Raw genomic sequence first — 22839 nt, 5'->3', positions numbered from 1 at the left:
GCCTCATTGCAGATTTCTGGACAAATGTCAGAGAACAAAATGCACTGAGTTTCCAGTTCTGCCTCACCAATGAAAAATTTTAACTGTATGTTCTAATCCCAGACTACACTAAAACCAACCACTCTAAATGGTTATCGGTATCTTTGAGCCACAAAATGCACCTCCATTCAATTTTTCCTAAATCACTATTAAAGTGAAAGCAAATGAACGCCAACAGTCACCAAAATTGTGAATAATTAAAGTTAAATATATATATACATATATATATAAAACTCAAAACAATGTTGCTATGTCTTAAAACCTTCAAAAATAAGTCAATCTCTGACAACGATTATTTTATTTTCAATTTGACACTTTATAAAAGATAGAGAAGATACACAACATATTGGTTATTGTTATGGATTTTTTAACTTGTGTGCTCACACATCATTGTCATCTTCCTAAATTAAAACATCTCCAAAACTTCCACTGACTGTGAATCACTCCAAATTAATTCACAACTCAAGAAATATCTGTCATGCAAGTTCTTTAATGTTCTCTATGAAAAAAAATCAACTCAGATGTGTTGCTCTCATCAGGCATAACATGCCCATTAATGAAAGTATTTGGAAGAAAAAAATATGGCAAAATTAAATAAATGGAAACTGTAAGATAGTATAGAGAAGGTCTACATTTGCAAATATATCATATTCCAGTGAATGACATTCAATCTGAATATGTTAATTTTATGCATCATTGACTTAAAGAATTATAATTATATAAGTTATAGAGAATTCTGATGCCCAAATTCAATGTTTGGCCAAAGACCTCTAAGAATTTTGAAGTATTATTATATATATAATATGTATTTTATTAAACAAAGATCAAGGTTTGGAATATTCTGAGTGAACAGTATCAAATATTTAATTATTTTTGGTCCATTTCGCTATTTCTACGTGCAAACGGTTTTCTCACAGGTGATGGAGTCAATTAATAAACTGGGTTATTAAAGGGAAAAGCAGAATGGTGTATAAATATAAGGAAGTGAATAGAAAGGCACTGCAAAGACATTCTGGAAACAGCAACTCTTGTTTGCAACTTTGGAAATAAAATGATTATCTGGAAGCCAGCAAGGAAATCATTTGGGGTATTCTGTCTTTGAGAAGGCTAACCAAAGGTATTAAAGAAAGCAATTTCAGCTTTTTTTATGGATTCTTCTGGAAACCTTGCCCGTTCAGTTGTGGAGCGTACATGACAGGCTGGGTTTGTGCTGTGTGCCAACATGTGTCCATAAGGACCTGCACCATCTTTACAGTTATGACAAGAACGCAATACTATTTTGCTGTACATTTTAAATAAATGCATATAGATTTATATATTTAGTTCTTCTGTTTAACGTGCCATCCCTATGCAACGGTATTATAAAAAATGATCACAAATTCAAACATATGTATATATTTCATATAATGATAATAGTATTGTTTGTATTTCTGGTCCACGACATTTTGTGCAGTCAGCTCAAGGCATCCATCTGGAGGATCATGGGAAGACTTAGATAATTTGTGTTTTGTCTCTTAGCGGAGACCATGGCTAGGCTGTGAAGCCTCCTTCCCGAAGTTCTGAGAAATTTGTGTCTACGGCAGTGTTTCTCATGAGAGCATTACTAGCATTTCTGGAGTAGCAATTCTTTATTGCCCATACATTAAAGGATTCTTAGCGTGTCTGGCTCCTAGGTAGTAATTGTCAATAATATTCTCCAACCATGGTGATAGGTAAAAACAACACCCCCTCTCCCACCACCATGACCACATTTCCAAATGTCTCTTTAAGGAGGAAGTACTAATGCTGAGAACCAATCACTTAAACATGAGGGGGGAAACATGAATAATTACAAAGAAAAAAGGTGTGGAGAGGGGCACCTGGGTGGCTCAGTCAGTTAAGTGTCTGCCTTCAGCTCAGGTCATGATCCCGGGACCCTGGGATCCAGCCCTGCATCAGGGTCCCTGCATCAGGCTTCTCCCTCTCCTTCTGCCTGCCGCTCCCCTGCTTGTGATCTCTCTCTCTCTCTCTGTAAAATAAATAAATAAAATCTTTAAAAAGAAAAAAAAGCAGAGAGGGAAATTTAGAAACATCAACTGGATCAGCTTTAGGGTTCCTGTATCCCCCATAAACACAAATCCATATTGATGACAAACCCCTGCAGGTCCAGCAAAGGCATTTAGAAACTTCCAGGAGGTGTGAGAAAGCCTAAGAACACATGCATTAACACTTTATCATTCATTTTGAAAATGAGAAGCTGCAAGCTCTAGGAGGTGCTCCAAACCCAACCGCTTCTAACCTGGGGCAGATGTGATTCTGTGGAAGAAATAGTAGAAGATTACAGAGACACCAGAAGTGGCTCCATGCACCCCTGAGGAGAGATAGAAATGAAGGCTGGAGGGGACTGATTAACCATTTATAAACTGAGGTAAAGGAAAGAGATAAAGGAGAAGGAACTTAGAGACCAGAAGCAAATGGCCCAAAAATAGCCTTTTGCAGTTCACACTCATGTATAACCCAGCAGTCAGTCCCGGGAAGCCCTCCTCTTAGCCAATGATGATCCAATAGTTTTCACTTAAACTACATAGGAGAATCTCATCATCCTGGGCCATACCTTGCTCCTCGAGAGTGAGGCATAAAGGAGGCCAAAATTCTGAGACTGGGCACTTTTACCCAAAAAGACTATCTATTACCTTAAAAAATTGTGAATTACTACATTATATTAAGTTTACTTGATTAAACTAAAAAGTAGTTGGCTCCATAATTGGAGCCAAAATTAATTACATTTTCTCTGCATATCTGAAAATACCTAAACTTTCATATGATCACATTTCTGTGTGTGCATGTGTGTGTGTATAAATTTTATGTTTAGGGTATGTGTGTGTTTGTCCCATACAGTATATATTAGGCACAGGAAATTTTTTGATGAAATCTTGCAAAACAAAATATAAAAGTCCTATACTTCTTCATAGAACTCCCAAACATGTAAACATAAGTTCTGTGTTTAAGTTGTCAAAATACATATATTCCTTATAACAAAAGTTTCTAAAACGTGAAATATCCCTGAGATTTTCTGAGACCTTTTAGGAGTTCTTGATCTAAAACATTATTTTCATAATACCGGAGCTATTTGTATTTTCCACTGCATGCACATTTGCAAGAATAGTATAAAAGCAATGGTGGGTAAAACTGCTTTTGTTTTTAGCACACCTCAAAGCAGTGACACCAGTGTACTAGCTGTCATTGTATTCTTCTGGGATGAAAAAAAAAAAAGCCAGTTTAACAATATCCTTGAGGAATAGTAATGAAAGTTAGTGCTTTTGCTCAAATATTAATTGTATTAAATCTTATCATGGATACATGCCTTCTTAATGTTTTATTTAACCAAATGAGAAGTACACTGAAGCTCTCTATAGCATACTTCAGTACCATGGTTGTCTCAAGAAAAAGAACTCATGTAATTATTCTGAATTATAAGCTGAACTAGCCACTTTTTCCCACAGATCACCATTTTTACTTGAAAACATGACGCAAGAAAAACTATTCAGATGTTTTTGAATAATTTCTTAAAAATGAATGAATGGATCCTGTTACTGTCAAGGAAAGTTCACAGTATTCGTTGCTGAAAACAAAATTTGAGCTTCCAAGTGAAAATGAGAATTTTGGAAAACTTATTTCTACCACTATGAGTTTGATAGCATCCCAATACTTAAAAAATTTTCTCAGTTGGTTAAGTGTCCGACTCCTGATTATGGCTCAGGTCATGATCTCAGGGTTGTGAGATGGACCACTGCCCCACGACTCGCCCATCCCCACGACTCCCCCCTCCACCACCCCCATGCTGGGTGTGGAACCTGCTTAAGATTGTCTCTCTCCCTCTCCTTCTGCCCCTCCCCCACCCTGCCCCCCCAAAATAACCACAAAACAAAAAACACTTTTCTGATGAAATTGGTGGCGATATTAACAAAAGGATTTTTTATGTTATTTAATTAAATGTGTCACTCTTTGGAGAAACCAACGTTTTCCAGAAGAATAATGCATGACATAACAAAATCGTGCAAGGATTTTAGAAAAAATTCCAAGGGCAAGATAGGCCAGTGGATTTTAACATAACTGAATATGAAAGCTCACAAATACAGTTTCAGATTCTACTTTGGAACTAACCTGTCAAATTCTAGTATAGTACAGAAGCATATACATTATATGCAAAAGCTGTTAAAATGTCCCTCTTTTTTCCAACTTCCTACCTGTTTGACACTGGATTTTCTTTATAAACCTCAAAAGAAATAACAAATGGCAACAGTTTGAATGCAGAAGCAGATACGAAAATAAGGCTATCTTTTATTAAGCCAGCTATCAAGGAGATAGAAAAAATTGTAAAACGATGTCATTATTCTCACTAATGATATTGTTTAAGAAAATATTATTATTTAAAAAATTATTTATTTTGTTAACAAGTATGCTTATTACTGTTATTTTTAAATGATTTAATAAATACTTTTAAATTTTTTAAAAAGATTTTATTTATTTATCTGTCAGAGAGAGAGAGAGAGCACAAGCAGGGGGAGTGGGAGAGGGAGAAGCAGGCTCCCCACTGAGCAGGGACCCTGATGCGGGACTCGATCCCAGGACCCTGGGATCATGACCTGAGCCAAAGGCAGACGTTTAACCAACTGAGCCACCCAGGTGTCCCTTTGCTTTAACTTTTAATATGATAAATATCAAAAGATACAACCCACTTCAGCAAAAGTTTGGGATCTTCAATAATTTAAAGACTGCAGAGGGGTCTGGAGACAACTGTCTTGAGGCATGGGTCAGCCACCTTCTATCATAACCATATTTGAAAACCTGCAACCTTAAAAACAAATATTTCAATCACATCCCTATCCAGTACTTATTATATAAGAAAGTGATCTCCACTAATTCACTGGAGAGAGGCCCACTCACTTTGTGGCTCTTATTGCCCGAGGGACAGATTCTCATTCAAATAGGAGTTGAAAGTAAATCACCATTTCTCCAGTGAACATGACTCCAACTGCAGGCAAGGTTTGCCCGTGTGCATATCATGAAAGAGGCTACATGCTCTTCTATCACCATCTTATTCCTACCTGTTCAAATACATCCAAACTTGCTTTTTATTTTACAATTAGCCATTCGATAAATATTTTACAAAAACCTTTATTGCCAGTTGGTAATACTATCAATAGAATAAAAGGGAAGTAAGGCAAAAATTAACTGCATATGGAGTCTTTTTGAAATTTTTGCTGAAAAATACTTTCCTATTTATTGAGCAATATTAAATGAGAAAACAGTTCTATATTTTGGCTTACTTATTTTTTTAAAAATCAAATTGAAATACCTGTTCTACACACACATATAAACACATACTCATCCATAAAACTACTTGCTATTCTCAAAACTTCCATATAGTCACTAATTACCTGTTCTTGATTTTTCATCAGCTTCTGCTCCCAAAAGTAAATCATACGTGACCTAGAGTCAGTGTAAATTTTGAATCCATTACTAAGTTGATATTTCATAAATTCATTTTAAAACCCCTATGTTTTTTATTTCTCTTCTTTCACAAATTATTTAATTGGGATTTATTTTCATTTCAAATAACATAAGCGGTATGGAACAGGGTATTTCTCGCTGCTGCCATGAAAATGAAACATTCGCGGTTGCTAAAATGGATAAATTTGACCTTATAGAAATTAAAAAAAAAAAACAAAAAACGGGGCCAGTACAAATTTGCTATGCTTTGACTTCCCTCTGGATTCCCATTTGGTTTAGTTTTCTGGGAAATCTGTTTGTGGTAGAACGGGGAGGCTGGGTCTGTAACTGAACTGTCGATCAGATGCAATGGTGAACAGGAGAAGCCATATGGCTCACTGCTATTTTTCATGTTGAAAAAATGACAAATTTTTATATTCAGTTCCCACCAATTTAATTACACTGTATAGAGAAAATATACTCTGCAACACATGCACTGATCCAAGGCTCTTTTTTCAAATTAACCAAATTAATGTGTACTGACTGAAAACCCGTATTTCTACTCTTTTGAACCAGCGATACAAGTGTAAGCTCAACATACAGTTAAGTGTAAAAAGCAATAATTTTGAGCTCAAACAGAACTAGGTTTTTCCTATTTATGTACAATAATTTAATATATAGAATATTTATTTAAAGTAATGTTCTACGTATTCAAACTGAGATTAGAATAATAGGTATTTTATACAGGTTTACAATCCAGTTAACAAAACTACTTTGGCACAGAGTTCAGCATATATGTCCTAAAACATTACTTCATATTTTTCTTTAATTAGACTATGTCTAAAATGCAGGAGGATGCTATTTAAAGGAACAACACTACGTAACTAAGAGCCATTTTGTAAAGAAAAATTGCTTTTATCCTTCCTTATCTCTACTATTTTCCTTATATTGCTTCTGATTTTTCACTACTTTCCTTGCCTTGTAGTAACAATGTGACCCACTGACATAGTATCAATGTAAACCTTACTATATTGTTAGTTTTTTATGGATGTGTTTGTTGTGTGTCTATTCATACATATGGTATAAATTATGTACATGATATATAATACATATTCCATCTGTATATACAATACCCACTACCAGCTCTTGCAAAAGTACATTTTATAAATATTTACTGGTTGAAAAACTTTTCAATTTTGAGTTGATTCCAGAAAAAGCAAGGAAATGCAACATAAAAAACCTTATAACACATATGAAATGTAAAGATTACCTCTCTTCTAATTACAGAATGGAATTCAAGTTTATTGAGTTCCTTAATAGTGGAAGAAAGCACTAAATAAGGACAAATTTAAATGCAATTTAACTTTTAATATTAATAAATTACATACACTCGATGAAAAGCATTTTTAATGGTTCTGTATGATCAATCTCTATCAACATAAGGGAATTTCATAGAGTTGGGTAAAAAGGTTTTAATTGGAATTTTCATATTCAATATTAGGTTCACTTAACAGCTTATAGGACCTAATGAGCAGAGCACTTGCCCTGTGTTTGCTCCACTGCTTCTAAATCTTGTTTATAAAAATTTAATTTCAGTGTAATTACAGGAGTTAATCCAGTGAACAATAAGTGCCTGGCTCTACACAGTTTCTTAGTAACTCAGGAAAAATTCATCCATGTCTGTGGCATATCATAGTGGCTTGGTGAGAATCATTCAATGGCCAAACCAATCAACTATCTTCTTTACAATGATTAGAAGTAAGACCCAATTTATTAAAATGAAAATCACGTGCAATATGTTGGTCATGCACTATAAAATATATAATCATCTCAATTACTTTAAGCATAGAATAGAAATTTTCCATATAAAATTATTTTTAAAGAGGAGAATTTCTAACAGTGATTTCTTATCATCGCATCATTTTCACGTTAATGTCCTTTCAAAGGCTTTGAGTCAAACAAAAGTGTTCAAGTCTCTTTCTACTATCAATATGACACTTGAGAAAATTTTTAAGTACTGTGATCCTGGGTTCCTATCTGCAAAATAATAATGATAATGTTACTCTCCTCATAGGGTTATACGAATTTATAAATTATAAATGAAATGAGTAGGTTTTTAACATGATGATAGGTGACATCCTATGTGATAAGATCACATAGTAAGTGCTCAGTAAGGGGGATCAGAAAAACACTTCTAAAATACAATAGTAATAATAATAGTGACAACAGAAATAATGACACTGCACTAAACATGTCCATGGATTATCTCATTTAATTTTAAAGCAATAGTGTAAGTACTCTTGTTACCCCTATTTTACAGATGAGGAAAAGGAGATACAGAGGGCTTAAGAAACTTAATGTCACACAGTTAATAAAAGAGCAGAAATTGACTAAGTAAATGTAGCAGCTATTATTATCGTATTATTATCCTCATCATCACCATCATCAACCCATTTGGTGATCTCTGCAGCAGACTAGGCTATAAAAATGAGTTCTTGGGTACTTCCAAAGATAATTGCCTCCTTTTGGAAGGAATCCAGAACAAACCCACATTAAGCTAAATTCTGCATTAGAGTGGGCTGTTATACAGTTGGGAGGATTTATTCCAAGCACCTAGAAGACTCATGGAAGATGAATAGATAGAATTTGTCAGATTTTCCTTTACCTTTAAACATAACCCAATGCAATGAAGAGGACAATGTCATTTTGTCCACACACAAAGGCATTTTTAAACATTACAATGAACTCATCTAGTTGTCAGTACCTGGGAAATTAAGTATTGAGTCAAAGATAGGCATGCACACCTCATATAAAATATGGTCTGCATTGCTAATGAGTGATAAAAATTAACGGGATTTTAGTGTAAAGTTACGAGTCTACGCTAAAGCAATTGAAAATGAAAATGTAGAGTTTACTCAAGTTTAATTCTATAAAGCTCTTTATCAAAAGTATTCACTTGTTATATTTCCCCTACCTATTTAATTATGAAAAACAAATGTAAAGATGTAGTATTTTGGATATAAATTAATAATGAATGTACATTTTTCTAAACATTTTTTTCAATGACTTATGATCATATATGTATAATCATTTTAAAACATTCTTATAAAAGATGGGATTTAATGATTTCACAGAACATCATAATACATTATTTAAGTACATTACAGAAAAGCAAATACAATATTAATATAAATACATTCTCATTACTTTTTCAAAAACCTAGATGAATGTTCCAGGGTTTTAATAAGAATTCCTAATATGCTTCAAATGACTTTTAACTTTTATTTTCTTAACTGTTATCAATAATCAATTTTATTTATTTATTTATTTTGTAATCTCTACCCCCAACATGGGGCTTGAACTCACCACCCTGAGATCAAGAGCCACATGCTCTTCCAACTGAGCCAGCCAGGGCCCCTATTGTTATCAATACTCAGACATTTAAAGTATGCTGTGTTTTTTTCTTTTAATCCAATTTTTAGAAATGACTGTTAAGAATGCATGTTGTCCATTAATAAATTTAGAAAAATTCACAAAAATTGGAAGAATTAAAAATACTAGTTGTACCTGGAGATTTAATGTTCAGATCGATGTTTGGAAGACTTGTTAAGTAAAGCCAAACACTAGGAGAGCATTTCCTAACAAGACTACTAATGGAAAATCACCTGAATATAACAACTGATGACTAGAGAGAATATACCAAAGCCATTTGAATGCTGAGTTTTCACGTCTCAGTACTGAGCTGCCTCCTACATGACAATCACATTCCTCCCATGCTTTGTAGGAATGAAATCGAAAGCAAGACCTCACCACCCCCAAGTACTTATCAGCAATTCTCCTTTCACTTCCTAATGTATGTTAGGGTATCCCTCAGGTCAAAATCAGGGACCAAGAAGGATATCTTTTGAATGGACTTATTTCCGCTCTTGTCGTTTCCTTTTCATTGGGCTCTCTGACTCAAACCTGGGTGCTCAATAGAGGAGGAGAAACAATAGATTAAAGGGAACAGGACAGGGAAGAAGGCAGAAATTTTTATTACCCAAGATACTCTATATTTTAAAATGGGTCATTTGTGTTTATATACTCCCAGTTAACTAGTCATCATTTCTCTAGTTATGATTATTTTATTTAGTGGAAACTGTTTCAATCACAAATGAAACCCAGTTGAAAATTTCAGGCTCTTAGCAGTTGAGATAAAATCTGGAGTCAGAAAGACCGCCGTTTTGATCCCTTCATATAGTCCTTCACATATTCACTATAAAACTGGAAAAGTTCCTTAGTGCCTGTGAGCCTCTGAGCTAAGATCTGTAACTAAGGAAGACAATACTTCATGGGATTGTGAGAATTCAGATGCTCAGCTTGGGCTTTACCCTTAGAAGGTGGTTATTGTTATAATTCCTTCTACTGGGTGCCACGAACTACAACTGAAGTCTAGGGTCCTGGTGGCAGGGCAGGAGACCTACAAGCCTCAGTCACCATTTGTTAACCAACCTCTGGTTACCTGTCCAAGATCTCCCTTCTCATTGAAAGCTGTCATTTTCCTCCGAAAGCTTTCCTCCTTCCTCACCACAATCTGTAAAGCTAGGGTAGACCTTTAACGTTCATCATTTGATGAAAGTTATTTACACGAAGGTATGAATAAGGCTTGGCAGAACTGTGGACTTTTGCCTTTTTCAATGCCCAAATAATCTATAACAGAGATGTTAGGGGAGTTTTTCTTCCTGTGTAAGAGAAGCTCTGCTACCTTAAATAAATTAACACAGAACCTAAATGTAATGATGAAGTATTTCTTAATTTTAACTCCTCCATATTTTCTGTATGGAAGAGTTCTTTACAGAGGCAAAAGTTAACCAAATGGATAGCTGTCAAAAGAACCATAACCTATAATACTGAATTGTTGGTTGTTGTTTTTTTTAATTTTCGCTAAAGTTGCTCTTTATTCTCACAGGAAAAACTTCAGTTCCACAAGGACAAGGATCTTGTCTGTTTTTCTTCGTGGATCTATCTGAAGCACTTAGAATAGTGGTCTGGTGCATAGTGGATGCTCAGTAAACATTTGTTGAAAGATCAGGAAAAATACATCATTAAACTCCTGCCCTCCTTTAGAAATTTGCAAAAATAAATAAAAAAGTAAATAAAAGCAAACACACTTTGATTTATTTGAAAGTCACATAAAAAAGGAGATGTCCCAAGCATCGTGTTTATAAGTGCTGCCTCTGGTAATCAGTCCTGCGTTTGAATTTGGACTGTACGACCCTAAGTAAATTACTTAATTTCTCTGTTTTGCCTCAATTTCCTCCGTCTGTAAAATGGGTATGCTGCTACCTCATAGTATTGTTATTATGACTAAATAAGGTACTGAATGAGTAAAAAGACTACAAAATTTCCTGACATAAAGTAAGCCCCCAATGAATGTTGGGCGTTTTTATTGAAACATGAAATGTTGATGCGGAAGGCACTGAGGCCCATGAAGTAAATGACAGCTGGAGGTCCCACAGCCATTCGGCAAAGCCAGAACCAAACAGCTACGTTTCAAGTCAATTTATGAAAAAGTTTTTCCCACTGTACTAAGCTCCCTGCTCATCTCTTTATATATACTTTCTAAAACTACTTACAAGGAAAAAAAGATGTGTGCTTCACACTCTCTTGCAAAGACTTTTGGAAAAATGCAGGATTCCCAGATGCTTGCTGGAAATACTGAGAAAACCTTGAACCATGCCACATAAAGCAATTACTGTAACTACCCTAATCCTGAGTTTAGCAGACTTATGGAAAATTTTGTCCTTGAGCGTTTGTGAGCACACAGCTCGGGGAAACGGGAATCCAAACAGCAATCCTTGAGGTGTCTGCAGGATGAATATAATATTCAGAGTCACGGAGTGCTTCTCTTCCTCCTCCGGTCTCACCTCCCTCGGCTCGCAGCATTCCCCACAGCTGGTGCTCGAAACCGCGAATGGCTCGCTAGCTTGGGCGGGGGCGGCCGAGGGGCCGGAGCCGGAGGCGGTGGAGATGATGCGAGGCTAGGCGTCAAGCGCCAGCGCCGAGCTCAGCCTCGAACACAGTCTTCCTCCTGGACCCGTCAAGTCAGACCTCACGTGTACACCAGGAGGATCTAACCAAGGCAACCAGATCAGCCGCGGCCTCCGAGCGCTGCGCAGATGTGCCCGGAGCGGAAGGTGAGTCACCCTGCCCTCCTCCCCACCCCCGCCCCGTGTCCAACAGGTTGGCTGGGGCGCTACTCCAAGGGGCCCGGTGGGCACACCTCTAGTCTCACCTGGGCACGGCGCTCGGCTGCTCCCTTTACCGAGTCGTCGTTACTATTTAAACTCCTGCCCCAGCCCACGCCCGTTCTATTCCTTGTCTTTTTGCCTTCCCTTCTCCTAAAATGAGAGCTCCGCTGTATGCCGGAGAACGAGCCTAGAACGCCTGCTTTCCGGGAAACTTGTACCGGCAGAAATGGCTAAACCGAAGGGCGCAAAGTGCCTCGATACGCGGCGGAAACTGGCAATGGTGACCCCTTGTTCTTAGTGACTCACTGGGACTTCAGTTAAAAGTCATCACCAATTATCCTTATTTCTCAACCAGGAGGTCAAAAGCAGAGGGAGGGAGGAGGAAATAGAGCGTGAGTGACAATCAGACTTGAAAGAGAATGAATGGGAGCAGATGATGCGGCCCCCTCGCCCTGGGCACCCTCCGCCACGTGCTCACGCCCCCAGCGACCACTGCCGGGGAGGCCTCTGAAGCCGCCGCCGTTAAAGAAGACGGAGGAAGACAGAGCCTCAAGTTGGAAAGAACTCAGACCCGGCCACCACTTCCCCTGCTTTCTGAACTTTCCCTCTCGGTCTCCTGGGCTGGAGTGAGTCTTACCATCCCCCTTGCCTCGGTCCGTTCCCCCCAAGAGTCCTCTTGTCCTCCTCCCCCACTCTAGACCTCCCACCTCTCCCTCCCCGCCCTCTCCAGCCCTAGGTGGCGAAGCATTCAATCCGTACACCTCCGGGGCTGGGAATCTCCAGCACGAACTCAGTAGGGGGGGCGTAAGTCCGGGAAGGGCCTCGGCGCCCAGCAGTGTTCCCCGGGGCTGTCCCCGCCTAGACAGCGTCGGAGCTTCCCACCCCCCTCCGGCGCGACCCCCGCCCCCCTCGCCTCAGCCTGGGCGCCCCGGCACTGGTGCGCTGTAATCGCGCGCTCGCCGCGCCCTAGCGGCCACTGGCGGAACGAGCACAGGCGGTGGAGAGTGGAGGGGTGCGCGGGCGGGAGGCACCCCCCCGCCTCGGGAGTCAGGGAAATCCCGGCCGCCACCAGGGGCCGTGCCACCACCCTCGCCGGACCGAGGCTTCCGGCGCGCCCCCCAACTTTGTGGCGCCTTCACACAGCGGCGGCGGGGATGGAGCTGCCTCCCCGAGGGCGGGCGCCGCTGGACTCGCCGCTGGACAGCTGCTCCCTGACCTCGCTGGACTCCAGCGTTTTCTGCAGCGAGGGTGAAGGGGAGCCCCTGGCGCTCGGGGACTGCTTCACGGTCAACGTGGGCGGCAGCCGCTTCGTGCTCTCGCAGCAGGCGCTGTCCTGCTTCCCGCACACGCGCCTTGGCAAGCTGGCCGTGGTGGTGGCCTCGTGCCGCCGCCCCGGGGCCCTGGCCGCCGTGCCCAGCCCCCTGGAGTTCTGCGATGATGCCAACCCCGTGGACAACGAGTACTTCTTCGACCGCAGCTCGCAAGCATTCCGCTACGTCTTGCACTACTACCGCACCGGCCGCCTGCACGTCATGGAGCAGCTGTGCGCGCTCTCCTTCCTTCAGGAGATCCAGTACTGGGGCATCGACGAGCTCAGCATCGACTCCTGCTGCAGGGACAGGTACCCGAGAGGCGCGCGGGGGCTGGGCGGGGAGGCGGGCGCAGTGGAGAGAGGGTCGCAGAGGTAAGATAGGAGCTTCACACAAGCCTCGCTAAATCCGGGCCTCACAATACCTGAGGCCACTTCCGAGCTGTTAAGGTGGGGTGGCGGGGAGGTCTGGAAAGCGTCACAGCCAGCTTGGATTGGAACTTTTTGGACCTCTTCCTTTTTTGAACGAATGTGTGCCAATTCGTTTTTAAGGCAAAGGAGGTCAGGCCTGAAATAAATATTTGATGGTTGAATAAATGAGTCAGAAAAGCTAAAATCCAAAAGATGCACGGATAGAGATGGAGGTTTCAGTAGGGAGCATTACCATTTATCAGGCCTAGAACACTAACTTTATTTTATTTTTATTTTTTATTCTTTTTTTGGCATTTTTTTACGTTCAATTAGCTAACATATAGTACATCATTCGTTTTTGAAGAACACTAACTTTAAACTTGGATGGAGAACTGCTTTAAATACAGGAGATGGAAAATTGGTTCCTTGACTGTGAATGTTTGTGGGACTTTGATGATGACTATGTTATTATCTTGCTATTAGTACTATTTCTTCATGAGGACCTTTCCATTGCACATACACAAAAGTTCCAAATGGCAAACTTCTGTTCTTGTTACAAGAAAAATGGGTAATAAAATGCATTAAAGTAGATTTGCTATGTATAAATCTTTTTGTATAAATTTCTGCCAAGAAAGGTTCATTTTAAAAATACTAATCCTAAACAGAAATTTTGAGTACTGTGGGCAGGAGACAGCCTGGGTTAAATATGAATGGACATTTTCTGCATTTTTACCAAAATAAAAAGCATGACCTCACTGCTAAGTTTAATTTTCTTTTGACGTCTGTATTTTTTTTTCAAGTTAGACTAATCACCAAGTTGTTTTCTCTAAAAGATACTTCAGAAGAAAGGAGCTGAGTGAAACGTTAGACTTTAAGAAGGACACAGAAGACCAGGAGAGTCAACATGAGAGTGAACAGGACTTCTCCCAAGGACCTTGTCCCACTGTCCGTCAGAAGCTCTGGAACATCCTGGAGAAACCTGGATCTTCCACAGCTGCTCGAATCTTTGGGGTCATCTCCATCATCTTTGTGGTGGTGTCCATCGTCAACATGGCCCTGATGTCAGCTGAATTAAGCTGGCTGGACCTGCAGCTGCTGGAAATCCTGGAATATGTGTGTATTAGCTGGTTCACCGGGGAGTTTGTCCTGCGCTTCCTGTGTGTGCGGGACAGGTGCCGCTTCCTGAGAAAGGTGCCAAACATCATCGACCTCCTTGCCATCTTGCCCTTCTACATCACTCTTCTGGTGGAGAGCCTGAGTGGGAGCCAGACGACACAGGAGCTGGAAAATGTGGGGCGCATTGTGCAGGTTTTGAGGCTGCTCAGGGCTCTACGCATGCTAAAGCTGGGCAGACATTCCACAGGTATTCAAATTTCAGTGATGCTTTTTTAATTTGCCATTGTTTGTGAACATTAGTGCTTGACTACAGTCCCAAGAGAAGTGCAGTGAATTGATACTCAGAATTACCACCTCCCATCCTTTACCCAACCAGGGTCTCCAAAAAGGGATTGGGAAGCAAAACCCTGAAGTTGCTATCACAGGTATAGAGACGATGCCTCTCACACTCCTTCTCTCCCTAAGACGTGTGAAAAACAGTTTGACCCCTTGTTACCCTCAGTTTATTTTAACCCAGTGCTCAGAAGTTGTACAAAAATTAAAGACACTCTGCCTCTAGCAGGTTCTAGATAAAATATGCATAAACAGCACGTAAAATATGCATAAATTGTTCATAATCTATAGGGACATAAGCCAGTTTCTCTTCTGTGTCCAAGGAAGGGCTTACCACACACGTTCCTGGGCAAAAAAGATGGTCAGCCTTGCAGGGCTTTCTTTAGCCACGCAGAAACTGGGATGACCAGGCACTGGTGGCCATCCCATGATTTTTGAAGAAACAGTGGAAATATTTGCTTTGTAGGAAAGTTGAAGACACTGATTAAATGCTTTATCTAGTATGAGAATTTTCTCGTCCCTAAACCGGGATGCATGAGAGATATAGTAACAGGAATTCCTTAAAATCTAATGAAAATCTAATGAACACTCGCCCTAGAAGAATCTCCACACAACACTCAATTGTGCATGAAAGTTACAGTCAATGTCAGGGGAAGTCACACAAATCCATTAAAGATGATTCTTGTGTTCCTGAGGGCAGCAATTCTCAGTGGCTGGTCCTGTGGCTGTTGGATGTTCTGGAGTTACCTTCTGTTAGATTTTGATGAAAAGCTCGTTAAAAGGCAAATTCTGAACCTAGTCTGTGAAAAGACAGATTTTAGTATTTGGGGGTGGATTGAGGAGCATGCATTTTAACAAGCTCACAAGGGATTTTGTGTGGACTATACTAAGATACAGTGGAGTAGAATGCCATGTTAATATGGTACATATAAATGCAATACACAAGAATACAAATAATTTAGCTAGAAAGTCCTACTACCACCTTATTTCCCCAGATATGTGCCTAACTGGTCACCTAAAAGAAGTTGACGGTCATTGTCTCTCCCTATTAATATAGGGAGAAATTAACTTCAAATATGTTTTTTTCCCCACATGTCTGAGGTAATTAGGACTTCTCCTAACATCATTTTGGTAGTGTATTTTCCTAGCTACTCTCACATAGCAGGGATTTGATAATGGGGTTTCCAACAACTTTTACAAGTACCACTCTTTGTTTTCTGACACCCATAATAGGATGCTTTCTTCTAGTATTTATAAACTCCTCACAAGATTCGATTTAAAAACACCCAGTAAAGACTACATTTTTTCCCAAAAGAAAAGAAAAAGAAAATAATGGTAATTTCCACCGTGTCACCTCTTCAAGGGTTTTTTTTTTTTTTTTTAGTTCCAAAGCAGTACAAAGTATTAATGAAGCCTTAATTTATTGAAAGGATATGAACGCTTACATAAATATTTGACAATTTTATCTTAAGCATTACATTTTGCAATATACAGACATAGATGACATAGTTCCCCATGTATTAACTGTAAATATAAGATGAGAGGTATTCTAGAATAACAGGAGGGCAATGGTGGGCCAGAGAGCCAAAGTTTAAGTCCTGGCTCTGCAGCTCTGTACTAGATATGCCACTTCTCTGTGCCTCAGTCTCCTCATCTGTAAAATGGCACAATAATTACATCAATTTCATATTGTTTTTTAAGGATTATCTGAGTTAATAGATGTAGCATGCAGAAATTTAGACCACTTTGTGTTTCTTTACAAAATTATTTAGAACATTTCATCTTGAAATGAAAAGTCTTCTAAATATTGTGCTTTTCTTCTATATGCTGTCAATATATTTCAGAAATACAATTCAATGCAGACACATCAAGGTCAGCTTTCTAAAAGATATTCTAAAGACAATCTAAAAAGAATCTTCTTTTGAAGTTAAACGTCAAAATTAATATTCCTTAATCTTTAAAAATAGCTGGTAAATAATTTAAGAACATCTTGAAGTTTTAAGAACCAAATTTTAAAATAATGAGAGCACAAATGGCATTTTAATGAAATTTCAAATAGTCTCTAGTGAATAAAAATTAAAATGATTCTAGGAGGCATTGCTTTGACCTTCAGAGACAGCATCATTATGACTTCAGGCTGATATGACTTCGAAATGTGGATACCCCTTCAGCAGTGTTTGTGAACTCAGGTGTCAGGGGAGATACCTTATTCAAAATTGTAGTCCCATTATGGACTCATCTGACTCTCCTTAGGGTTGAGTCTCTGGAGATGGGATTAGGCTCTCTTGGGTATGTCTCCCAGGGGTTCAGTGAATCCTCAGAAGAGCAGTAGGGAATGCACCAATGCCTCATAGTGAGTGAATTTCCCAGTAGCTTCAGTCCCCCATACCTTTTTGCAGTGAAGGAATAATCTGTATTCAGGTCTGTCTCCTTACAGGAAAGCAGAAATTCTATGTACTCAAGGGAAATGTTTCCCTATAGCTTTGGTACTATGGGTGCGAATTTGAGTGGGTATCACGGGAGTTGAGGAATCCCTCCTGATAAACCTTTAAGAATGCCCTGTGAATGTACGTAGAATGTTCTCGTGTGTCAGTGCGGTCACTGATGCTTAACTCACTCCTGCTGCTTCACTTCATTCTCATGGTGGACATCCTTTACTGCTTCTGGCTCTCAGATAACAATGCCCTGACAGTGTTCCACTTCGTTAGGAGGGTGAGTAAAGCAGACACATAAAATGTTAGAAAAGTGTGCCAAAGTGACACATGGAAATGCAGGTCTGGCTAAGTGAGCCCTCCACTTGCCATGATGCACAAGTCTCCCATTTTATGGACTAAAGTATAATTCCTGTCATACATCCCCTGCCTGCCTTGTAGTCTCATCTGTCACCTTTTTTTTTTTTTTTTTTTGTATAACTAGTGGGTGTTTAGTAAATATATAAGTGCATGAATGAATCTAACTAGATTTCTTTCTATCCTTTGCAATCTGGCCCCACCAACTAGACTATGAGCTCCCTGAAGAAAAAGATTATGATTTATCATCTCAGTATCCCCAGAACACTGCCCAGTGCTGGAGACATGTCACATGTGAGATGCACGTTTGTGGGCAGAGAGCCGGGCAGGAGACGGGAAGAGAGGGAAGTGGAAGGTGGCGAGGGACGAAGGGGTGCCAGTGACTGACGACAGTTGTTCTGTTCCAGGATTACGCTCACTCGGGATGACAATCACCCAGTGTTACGAAGAAGTCGGCCTACTGCTCCTATTTCTGTCTGTGGGAATTTCTATATTTTCCACGGTGGAATATTTTGCTGAGCAAAGCATTCCTGACACAACCTTCACAAGTGTCCCTTGTGCATGGTGGTGGGCCACGACATCCATGACTACTGTGGGCTACGGGGACATTAGACCTGACACCACCACAGGCAAAATCGTGGCCTTCATGTGTATATTATCAGGAATCCTTGTCTTGGCCTTGCCTATTGCTATTATTAACGACCGCTTCTCCGCTTGCTATTTCACCTTAAAGCTCAAGGAAGCAGCCGTTAGACAGCGGGAAGCTCTGAAGAAGCTCACCAAGAATATAGCCACTGATTCATATATCAGTGTTAACTTGAGGGATGTCTATGCCCGGAGTATCATGGAGATGCTTCGGTTAAAAGGCAGAGAAAGGGCAAGTACTAGGAGCAGTGGGGGAGATGATTTCTGGTTTTGAATTCACTTTCAATTTATGTACAAAAGCTTGTGTACAACTAACTCAACTGATAAAGCCTTGAAATGGATGTCTGTATACTGTTGAAGAGTCTCTTTTGAGTACTACCCGTGTTAGTTTTTACTGATATATTGCTTGGTCTGCTAGAATAGTTCACATCCCCCAAACCAAGTGCACAGTGAGTCTCAAAACTAGTCATTTAACACAACCCAATACAAGTAGGCCAAATGTCTGAATTGTCAAATATAAAATAATAGTGCAATACATACAACAAAGTTTCAAGTTCTACGTATCACTAATTTTAGAAGTTCTTTGCACCACTAACCTAAGAGAATGGGAGTTAAACTGCATAGCCCAGAGCAAAGATAAGTGAATCTTTAGGAACATACTCAACAACTTCGCTATTTAAAGACATTCTCCAAGTAAAGAAATCACTCCTTTTTCCATCAGTTAAAGCTGTTAAATACAACAATTCGCTTTGCAAGCGAAAATCCTGATTTGATGGCCATAGGTGGTGACCCTGTCTTCCCTCTGGTGCAAACCGCTGGTCACAGAGGGACTAAGTTCTGATTCCCATCATTACTATCGGAGGTGGGAATCCCCAGACTGCTTAGCTGACAGCAGAAGAGTGTTACATAGAGGCTTCGAGAACTGTGCCTCCTCATCCTCCCCACTGAATGCAGTAATGTAGTCTAGAGCAGGTGTCTCCCGCACCCCTGGCAAATCAGATGGTCTTAAAAAATCTCTTTATTGATGTAGTGTTCAAATTATGTCTTTAAAATCACAAACATGTAAAGGTGAAGTAGTGAACATCCTGAATATATACAGTGAAATTATTAAATAGTCTTATTTCATAAAATGAGAATGATATGTTGAATGATATCACTGGTTGAACTTGAAGATCTTTTATTTGTTAACAAAAAAATATTATGGATAGTTTTCCAACTGTTGGGGCAAATAGCAAATGTTCAAACTGCACACATTTTGACGGTCATCCGTGATAATGATAAAATTCATGGACATCCTGTTATATGATTAAAACCAAAAGTTATAAACCTAAGAATTAGTTTATGATTCCCAATATTCTAGTTAAGGAGATTTTAAAAACTAAGAGTGATATGGAGTATCACTTTAATACCTGCATTTTCAGTGTGTTTAACAGTGCCCCCAAGGGGATGAAATTGGTTCTTGGGGGGCAAAAATATCAGTCCTTTTATTCATAAAACAGATATATACATGCAATACGTGTATAGATATAGAGTATATCTATGGTGTTAAAATTTCATGGGGTGGAAAATTAGGGGGAAAAAATGCCTAAGAGCCTCTTTGCCAGGGTTGGATGGTGATAAGAAATACACATTGAGAAATAGTGCTTTAATATATGGCTGTACCATAGTTAACCAAGTCTATTTAAAACACCCTATTATATTATGAACCACAAAAAAGGGGGGGAGGAAAGGAGGAAGGAAGGAAAGAAGAGAGAAGCCAATCAATTATAAGAGGCCATTGATTATAAAATGCATCCAGATTTTGGATATGTAAAAATTTTAAATATGCATCTTAAACCAATAAAATATCATATATACTCCCTCCGGTTTTCTGGTATGCATGCTTAAGTTCTGAAAACATTTTCAATGATGTCATGAGTTTTAGATTGTATGCTAAAATATTTTAATCCGCTTGGCTTATTTCCACTTCTCCCAAATATTATGAAAGATTTAGGAGCTATAAATGGTAATAAAATAAATATTTTCCCTCTTCCACAATTCACAGGTGCTGGAGTATGGCATAGGGTCACTAATTCTAGTATAAATCCCATCCATAGTCTGAAGGCAAAACACAAGTTAGATACAGAAGCCAAACTTACCGTGGCTTCTCTAGAACTCTCCTCATTAAGAATAGTTGCTCTGATCCAGGTCTGTGCTCTATACTCACTGTGTATTATGTCATTAATCCCAAAATATCCCCACTAAACAATTATTATTATACTGTTTTAAGTATTAGTCCATTACATTTATTCATTCAACAAATATTTATTTAGAACATATCTGTGGGTTGGGCACTGGAGATTCTTAAACCAGACTAAGTCCTATTCTCTTGTACTTAATATTCTGTTCGAGGGTTTGAGGGGAACACAGATGATAAGACTGAGGCATACGAAGATGAAATAACCTGCCTAAATTCACACACTCCATGTACAGGTGACAGAGCCAGGAATGAATCCTAATCTCCTGGACCCCAAAAATGATACTCCTAAAAGTCATATTATAGATTTCATTATTCCCACACAACCTGTGGGTAGGGATTCACTTCATAGCCAGGCAGGCCAATTTCTTGTGGATGGAGAGGTTTAATATGCCTTAAGAAAAATTTCAGCTTATTCTCAGAGGTGGAATGGTGCTTATAAGGAACAGCTGTTGTCATGCTTTATCGTCATTATTAGACAAGAAAAATATTATCTTTAGAATAATTAATAGAATAATTAATAGCTAAAAAACAAAAAAAATGAAAAATGAAAAAACTGTATGTATTCTATATATATTTTTTTTCTACCACCAAAGATTCTAAACATGTTCTTCACAAATGTGGTATGTTAGCAGTATATATTTTGTCAAGATGTGGACATTTCAAAAGAAAATTTTAAATACCATTGCCTAGTCAACTTTGCTGTTAGAGAAAATATCAGTGTACTTATTCAGCAGTGTACATATAAGAAAACCAAAGTTAATTTAAGTAACATATGAAATAACTGTTAATTTTATAGCCCATCATTTAAAAACATTCGATATTTTTCATAACTGTAAGAATTATTGTTACAAAACAATATTTAATTTGGCAATATAAATAATGGAATTACTGGTTTTCTTTAAGCTATTTAGAGAACACTAATTAAAAACATTGCGTGCACAGAGGTAATGTTTGAACACCTAAAAGAGCAATTTTAAGAAATCACTATGGTATCTCTAGTAGAAGTGGCATGATGTTCATGTTTTACTGGTTTTTTCCCTATATATACAAGGAATTGTTGCATTTATCATTTTAATGCAAATTAGTGTTAAGTATGATGTATTAGATGCACAAAGAATTAACTGAGGTAGAAATCTCAGTGCTGTGTTTCAATGTGGAATTCTTACTCTGATTAAAATCTTTGACTAAGCTCTTGTAGAAAATATATATGCTGGCCCAAGTTATCCAAGCAAAAGATTATCATTGGGTAAGATTAATGCTTTGCAAACATTTCCACTGAAATATTTTGTTAACATGAAAAGTCTGCTCTTTTGAAATATTAACCATTAATATCTCTGTCTTATCGATCCTTCAATTCAGGTCCAAGATATCCATTGGCAAATGACATGTTTTAGTACTTCCCTTGGTGATTTTCTTTCACAAAGCACCACCACTCCCAAACTTCTTTCCAAGCCATGCTGATACATGAAAGAAAAATGTCACATAGGAGAGTTTTACTCATAAACCCCACTGGCAATTGCTTATGTGGTATGTCTTTAGGGCTAATGGGAAACGTCTTCCCTTGCCTTCTATTAGAATTACTCCCTTGCTTATCCCCTCAACTCCATTGCCCCTCTCTTCCTGGTATGGAATTGGTAAGACCCAAATCCCAGTTAAATCCAATCTCGTGCCTCCGTGTGCCTGCCCCCGCAGAACTGATCACGAGGACAGAAAAAAAAAACAACGTATGCAGACTGCTTTCATTTTACATTCTTGCCTACAACACGAATGGGTTCTTAATGCTGCTAGGCAATCATACTGCAATTCCTAAATGTATTCACTCTCTCTAGATAAATATCCTTTTCATTGCACTTTCACTCAGAAAATAGAATCAAATTTTCCAGAAGGGCCGACACCCACATTTATCCACCTACCTCCACCTGTGCCTATTCACTCTGCCTTTCCTCTTATTATGTGGATTGAACTGTCCATCCTATCCCTCCTCTCCAACTCTAGGACATTGCTTCAGAAAGCCTATCCCTCTCCCTATTATACCATCACTTTTCCCTCTCGCTACTGGATCATTTCTATCAACATATAAATGTGATTAATTTTTCCTATCTTAAAAACAAACAAAAAAAGCAAACAAATGAATTTTTACAACTCCTAGAATCTATGTCACCCTCTAGGAAACACCCCGCTCTCTGGTCTCCTTGATGGCAAAACTCCGTGACAGCACTTTTATATTCACTCACTTCATTTCTATATTCACTATTT

At 38.9% G+C, this 22839-nt stretch overlaps 1 protein-coding gene and 1 long non-coding RNA gene across 3 annotated transcripts in view; one reads left to right on the top strand and one right to left on the bottom strand.

Annotated features, from left to right (window-relative positions):
* Window positions 1-22839, bottom strand: part of LOC115939046 (uncharacterized) — a 312345-nt gene that overhangs the window by 121335 nt on the left and 168171 nt on the right. The window lies entirely within an intron of this gene.
* On the top strand, window positions 11329-21771 carry KCNV1 (potassium voltage-gated channel modifier subfamily V member 1). The gene is made up of 4 exons (XM_006727931.3): window positions 11329-11687; window positions 12097-13362; window positions 14295-14824; window positions 18107-21771. Exons 2-4 carry the CDS (start codon window positions 12896-12898, stop codon window positions 18616-18618), a joined length of 1509 nt encoding a protein of 502 aa, XP_006727994.1. The 5' UTR covers window positions 11329-11687; window positions 12097-12895; the 3' UTR covers window positions 18619-21771.

Source organism: Leptonychotes weddellii, chromosome 4 (assembly GCF_054177405.1).
Source record: "Leptonychotes weddellii isolate Sample4059 chromosome 4, ASM5417740v2, whole genome shotgun sequence".
Lineage (NCBI taxonomy): Eukaryota > Metazoa > Chordata > Mammalia > Carnivora > Phocidae > Leptonychotes > Leptonychotes weddellii.
The sequence above is the reverse complement of the archived record's forward strand: the minus strand, read 5'-3'. Positions and strand labels throughout refer to the sequence as shown.